This window comes from Crocuta crocuta, unplaced genomic scaffold (genome assembly GCF_008692635.1).
Source record: "Crocuta crocuta isolate KB4526 unplaced genomic scaffold, BGI_CrCroc_1.0 scaffold29, whole genome shotgun sequence".
Lineage (NCBI taxonomy): Eukaryota > Metazoa > Chordata > Mammalia > Carnivora > Hyaenidae > Crocuta > Crocuta crocuta.
Genome location: NW_027533280.1, coordinates 3181660 through 3188439, shown reverse-complemented (window position 1 = coordinate 3188439; position 6780 = coordinate 3181660). Strand labels below are relative to the sequence as shown.

The window sequence follows — 6780 nt, the reverse complement described above, 5'->3', positions numbered from 1 at the left end:
CCGGGGAAGGGGGGAGCCAGGGAGGGGGGTGGCTATTCAGGAAGTGACAATACAGCAGCTACCTAGGGGCTCTGGACCCCAAGGGAAATTGCTTTTGTGCCGTAATATCTTTGTGTGTAAAGTGCATTAATGTCATGTCACAATATTGAGTACTCATGGCCAGGCATTGTGCTTAATGCTTCANCCGGGGAAGGGGGGAGCCAGGGAGGGGGGTGGCTATTCAGGAAGTGACAATACAGCAGCTACCTAGGGGCTCTGGACCCCAAGGGAAATTGCTTTTGTGCCGTAATATCTTTGTGTGTAAAGTGCATTAATGTCATGTCACAATATTGAGTACTCATGGCCAGGCATTGTGCTTAATGCTTCACAGGCACTTAGTCATTCAAATATTTATTAAGCACCTACTACGTGCAGACACTCTTCCAGGCACTGGGGATATAACAGTGAACAAAATCTCTGTGCTTCAGGAACTTAACATTCATAGACCCTGTCTGCCAACCTCTTGACGTCCACGTTACTGTTACTCCTGTTTGACACACGAGGAAATTAAAGCTGAAATTGCTCTAATAAAATCTGCGCCCAGATCACACATCTAGTAAGCGGCTGAGCTGGGATTCAAATTAAGGTTCCTCTGACTTTCCAGAGCCCATACTTGTCATCACTGAGCTGTGTAGTGTCTCTGCAGAAGGAAATAATAACGACAGCCTATAGGGGTGTTTTGAGGCCAAAGAACGAAAAGCTGGAAAGGTCACCTAGTGCAGAGAGTACCCTGAACCCTTAAGAATGTGTAAATAAAAGAGCGAAGAAGGACTTTCACCACTTTGTGGCTTGAGAACAGAGCTAAGTTTGGCTTTGAATCTTTCCCCCTGATCCAAGGCAGGGACGGTCTGTCATTCCGTAGAATCATCTAGTTTTGAGGGCTCCAGGTACATATGTGGGAAATTCAATGTGTATAAGGGACATTGCTCTTTCTGCCTTTCAGTGTTTGTTCAGAATCCTGCAATTAGAGGAGTACCTCGATGTTTGCAGAGAACAGTTCTAGAAACTATATTCATTGAGAGGGTGAGGGTATTAACCTCTCTGTTTGCTCCCCCCTCCAACTCCACCAAAATACTTTGCTGTCACACAGGAATTGACTAGTGACCCTCCAGGTAAAAGGAATATTAGCACAGTGCCTGGCACGAAATACGAATTCAGCAAATACTTGGAGAATGAATGAACAAATAATTTCAACTCATAGTCACGTAACAAGCAGTCAAAGCAATCACACTGGACGTAGCCCTTCCCAAAGGCCAACCGAGTTTTTTCACACACTCAGCTCCCACTGGAAAAATCAGAGGAAGTAAACATATCCCTCAGCACCTTCTCTGAAATGCAAAGACTTGCAGAAAAATGTGGAGCTTCAAGAAGGTTAGAGCGGACTGTTTTGCTGCCGTTCTTCTTGGCAGACTGAGAAATCAGAAACATACTGAGGTGCCCCGTGGAGATGAAAATCATCAGGATCAGGACAAGCCTCACTCAGCCTGAAATAAAGGTGTTGACTTACTCTGGTTTCTAGTTTCTAAAACAACAATTTAAGGCCAGAGGATAGGAAATACTGCTAAGTCTTTCCCCCAGACTCCCCCAGACAGAGAAGCCGACTCCTTCAAACATCGGTGCCTGTTTCCCCAGCCCTTTAAAACTACACAGGAGCCAAGCCCTTCCTAACGTCCTTCCTTTTTAACACACACATGCCCCTCTCCATACACATATTGTCCCTTCATTGCAATCAGGTCACAGAAAGGCAGCTGACTCACTTCTCACCCGCCACCTTCCGAAAAGGCCTAGTAACCTGAATTCCGTTTCCAACGAGTGAGAAGCATCCAGCCAAGGAAGGGTGGCATTTTCAATAGACTCTCACCCCTTAGTATGAACCATTCTAAGTCGCCGGTCTATCCGCCCGCCTTGGTTTTGTCTGTCTGTCTGTCTGCTTCACTGCCACTCAACACATTTGGAGATCCCACTGGACGTCGGCTTGGCTCTGGAGGCTGTTGGGCGCACTGGCCCAGCTCTTGCGACAGAGGTTGGAAACTGGCATCTCTTCCGGCCTCCGGGTCTTAGAGCGCCCTGGGTTCTTGGGTCTCGAGCTGCAGATTTTGAGCTTGGTGTAGAATTTGGGGAACGAGGGACTCGAAAAATAATACACCAGCGGGTCCAGCATGCTGTTCATGTAGGTGAAGCTGAGGGTGACGTGCAGGGCTACGTGGACGGAGGGGTCACAGGCGCTCGAGGGCACCGTCCAGAGGAAGTACAGCCTGGCCGACACGCTGGGCAGGTAGCACGTGATGAACACGACCGCCACCACCGTGATGAACCGGATAGCCTTCTTCATCCGGGTCTGCCGCGCCAGCTGCTGCCTCTGCTTCAGGCTCCAAACAATCTTGCAGGAGCAGAACAGGATGACGCCGAGGGGCAGGAAGAACTCCGCCTGGAACATGATGTCATGCCAGCCGTTGGCCGACTCCATGATGAAGCTCTCACAAGATACGGTGTCCGCGTGCACACACAGGTGGCTCTCCGTCAGAAGATAGAGAGTCCCCAGGATGACCACGGTCCAAAGGGCACACACGATGCCAGCCGCGGTCCGGTTGGAGATGGCGTTCACCGTGTGGTGGGGGTGGACCACTTTGAAGTACCTGTCCACGGCCACCACCGTGAGGAAGACGATGCTCCCGGCCCTGTTCATGGCGAGCATGAAGAGGGCCACCCGGCAGGGAATGTCCTCGAAGGCCCACTGCCGGTGTCTCCAGTAGTAGTCTGTCCGGAAGGGCAGGCAGATCATGAGAAGGAAGTCGGCCACGGCCAGGTTGAAAAGGTAAATAGTGCTCGGCTTCCAGGGCTTCACGCAGAAGCAGAAGCCGCACAGGGCGACGCCGTTGCCCAGGGCGCCCAGCACGAAGGCGACGATGAGCAGCGGCGGCATCACGTGGGAGATGGGGTCCCCCTCGATGACGCAGCACGACCCGTTGTCCATGGTGGACAGGGGACGAGCGTTCTGCGTGCGGGGCGGCCCCCGAGCCCCCACGAGGGCACGACGCTGCTCTGAACGCCACCCCTCCGCCCGGCCGCTGCTGCTCCAACGTCTTCACGGCGGGTGCGGGCGGACACGGACGGCGGGTGCGGGCGGACACGGACGGCGGGTGCGGGCAGTTGCAGCCCCCGTGAGGAGGACGGGGACTTCAGCCAGGAAAGGGGGGGCTCGGGCGGGGAGAGGCGGGGGGCACCGCCGGGCTTTGGGACGCAAGGGGTCCCTTCTGGGCAGCGGCGCCGAGGCCGGTTCTCCTGTCCAGCCTCCCTCTGGCTCTCCCGACTCCGGGGCGAGCAGGGCTGCCCAGAAGGCACGAAAATAGCTTGTTTGTCCTCCCTCCCGGTGGAGAAATACAAACATTCCCTGGAGGCGTTCTGGGCCCCTGCCTTTGCTCGCCTCCCCTAACCTTTGCCTGACCGCCGCGAGCCCTCCCCATCCCCCATCCCGTGGGGCGCTCCCAGGCGCTGCCAGAGGCGCAGGCCTGGCTCCCGGGCGCTTCCTGTGCCCACACCCAACATACAGCACTCGGAAGTCCGAAGGGCCAGGGGAGGACCGAAGCTCTCTCTAAACACGGCCCTTGTGAGGTGTTACTAGAAAAGTCCTGCGAAGCGGGCGTCTTTCCTGCCCTCCATGCACGCCTCCTGCCTTTTGCATCCTTCCCTGCACCCAAGGGACCCGTTACACAAGGAGCAGGACCACGCACTGGACAAGAAGCCGCCTCCCATGTGTCTGTCCCCACGCGACAGCCTCTCGGGGAGTCGCTCAGCTCCTCCCTGGGCTGTTTGCAAAAGCCGATTTGGCTCCGAGGTTCCCACTGGCTGGTTAAAAAAGCCAAATACGTGCAACTGAGGACCACGGGGGAGAAGAAGCGGGGAAGCGGTGGGGGAGGGGGAGGGAGGCAAACCATGAGAGACTCTTTGAATGCTGAGAAACAAGCTGAGGGCTGATGGATGTGGGGGGGGGAGGGGGGGAGGGGCACGGAGGAGGGTACTTGGGGGATGAGCACTGGGTGTTATATGGAAACCAACTTGACAATAAACTATTTGTAAAAAAAAATTTTTTTAAAAAAAGAACTGCAAGGGATGCCCCCAGAAAAAGTCTGAAACCAAGATAAATATTTTAAGAAAATCAAAATTAATGTTAAAAAATCTGTGAAACTAACATATCAAAGTTGTAAATAAACACGGGAACTAACTCCACAAAAAAAAAAAAAGCCAAATACCATGATAGATATGCTTTTAATTTTAACTAGCTGCTGAGCCCACTGGTGGGCGGCGTGACGCGTGGGCAGTGGGTCAAGGAGTCTATGTCGAAAATAATCACGGGTAAAATTAGGCTGCACCCAAGATCAGAGTGTTTGCCAAAGTTTCCTATCCTTTGGTTTTCTAGATGATCTGTCTGCCCCGTGTCTTTAGGCTCTCAGTTTAGGGAAGGGGTGCAGGGGAGGGAAAGGCATCTGAAGGATGCATATATGCCTTCTTCCAGATGCTGCTTAAAGCGAAGGTCTTTCCACTGAATCCTGGATCCGAGTCAGCCCCACGACCCTGCCCCCCCCCCCATGATCGCTGTCACCTCCCACCTAGAGGAACTATTGAGTTTCCCGGGTGGTTTCCTTTCCTCTAATCTATTCCATGTAATTCCTCCCCCGGTACCACAGTGCAGTTTTGCTAAAGCACAGATGTGATCACATCCTTTTTCTTTTTTTTTCCACTTAAAAACCTTCATTTGCTCTGTTCAAGCTACCAAGGTGATCGCTAAATGTCTTGTGAGCGATCGTCCATTCTAAAGCCAGTTGGATTTGGGCCATATGTTTGTTTGTTTTAGATTTTTTTTTTTAAATTTGAAAGAGAGAGCACCAGCAGGGGAGAGGGACAGAGGAGAGAGAGAGAGGAGAGAGACTCCTAAGCAGGCTCCATGCTCAGCACAGATGGGCCACATGTTTTAAAAAGCTAAGACTGGGGTGCCTGGGTGGCTCCGTCGGTGTCTGACTTCGGCTCAGGGGTGTGGGTTTGAACCCCGCATCGGGGCTGTGCTGACAGCTCAGAGCCTGGAGCCTGCTTCGGATTCTGTGTCTCCCTCTCTCTCTGCCCCTCCCCTGCTCACTCACTCTCTCTCTCAAAAATAAAATAAAAACATAAAAAAATAAAAATAGGGGCGCCTGGGTGGCTCAGTCAGTTAAGCATCTGACTTCGTCTCAGGTCATGATCGCACAGTTTGTGAATTCAAGCCCATCAGGCTCTGTGCTGACAGCCCCGAGCCTGGAGCCTGCTTCGGATTCTGTGTCTCCCTCTCTCTCTGCCCCTCCCCCACTCTTGCTCTGTTCTCTCTGTCTCAATAATAAATAAACAAAAAACTTTTCTTGGGGCGCCTGGGTGGCTTAGTCGGTTAAGCGTCCGACTTTCGCTTAGGTCATGATCTCGCGGTTCATGGGTTCAAGCCCCGCGTCGGGCTCTGTGCTGACTGCCAGCTCAGAGCCTGGAGCCTGTTTCAGTCTGTGACTCCCTCTCTCTCTGACCCTCCCCTGCTCACGCTGTCTCTCTCCCTCTCCTAGAAATAAATAAAACATTAAAAATTTTTTTTTCTTAAAAATAGGTAAAGAAAAATAAACAAAAAGCTAGGACTGGCCTATAAAAACCTGGATTTCCGACTCCCTCGGAAATCTGGACGATCTGGCTGCTCTGGGCCGACAGTCCCACATCGGAACAACCAGCTGGAGCAGAGAGTAGCTGCTCCCCTGAGAAACGGTAAGAATTCTCCACTTTGCCCCAGTCCCTACTGCTCCCTGTTACCTGGTCAGCTTCATTCATTTACATGCCTGGTGTTGGTGGGATTTTAAGTTTGCCACCTCTGCTCTGGGCTAAAGCTCACATTCCTCAGATTGGTATACAGGCCTTTCATGGATGGTTCCCCAACTACCTTTCCAATGTCATTCTGCTACTTTTCTTCCTCATACCTCACTTGTCTCATAACTTCTAATAAATAAGTGCCCATCAAACAAGTCTCTTTAGCTCCCCCACTCATCCAAGAGGCCCTTGAAGACAAAATCCATGTTCTTGGTGAATACCTTAATACGGTCAGGCTGGAATTCTTAACAAATGGAAAACATTCTTCATCTGTGCGAGCAGAGAGCAGATACTGTCACGATTCTTGTAAACATGAGTGCTTCCCTTTTCTCAAATGTCTAACACAGCTACCTTTCTTTTCCACATTGTTTGTCTTGCCAAATCACCTTCTCTTTGTCTCTGACTGCAGAATTCACTGGAAGGGAGAGGATTAAGGAAGAAGACATAGGTTTCCATTTCTCTGAAATCTCCGCTATTGATGATGAGGGAGACTGTGCCTGTGTGGGCAGGGGGTGTATGGGAAGTGTCTGTACCTTCCCCTCGGTTTTGCTGTGAATGTAAAACTGCTCTAAAAAAAAAGAGTCTTAAAAAGTTTAAACCAAATTTTAGTGCTGATTTATTTTCACTCCTAGCTACTAATCACAGTGCCTGAGGCCAAGCAGAGGCTTTCTTGATTTCAGAATGCTTATTCAATAAACCCCTAAGGTGTTTTTGCTAGATTCTTCCTCCAAATAAGGAAGATATTTATTCGCTGTCTGGAGTGGAATGTTTAGTAGGAGAAATAAGACAAACCCATAAATAACAATTTAACGAAGCGCATTGGCTAAGCCTATTTTTCAAAATGTAGTAGACACACCACAGATGATCCGT

At 51.0% G+C, this 6780-nt stretch overlaps 1 protein-coding gene and 1 long non-coding RNA gene across 2 annotated transcripts; one reads left to right on the top strand and one right to left on the bottom strand.

Moving 5' to 3' along the window:
• Positions 1-342: 342 nt before the first annotated feature.
• On the bottom strand, positions 343-3013 carry HCAR1 (hydroxycarboxylic acid receptor 1). The gene has a single exon (XM_077747989.1). The coding sequence runs from the start codon at positions 3011-3013 to the stop codon at positions 1982-1984; it is 1032 nt and encodes a 343-aa protein (XP_077604115.1). The 3' UTR covers positions 343-1981.
• A 79-nt stretch (positions 3014-3092) lies between these two features.
• Positions 3093-6416, top strand: LOC144218155 (uncharacterized). The gene is made up of 3 exons (XR_013331062.1): positions 3093-3179; positions 5660-5811; positions 6320-6416. It is a non-coding gene; the product is annotated as an uncharacterized LOC144218155 (long non-coding RNA).
• The last annotated feature ends 364 nt before the right edge of the window (positions 6417-6780 follow it).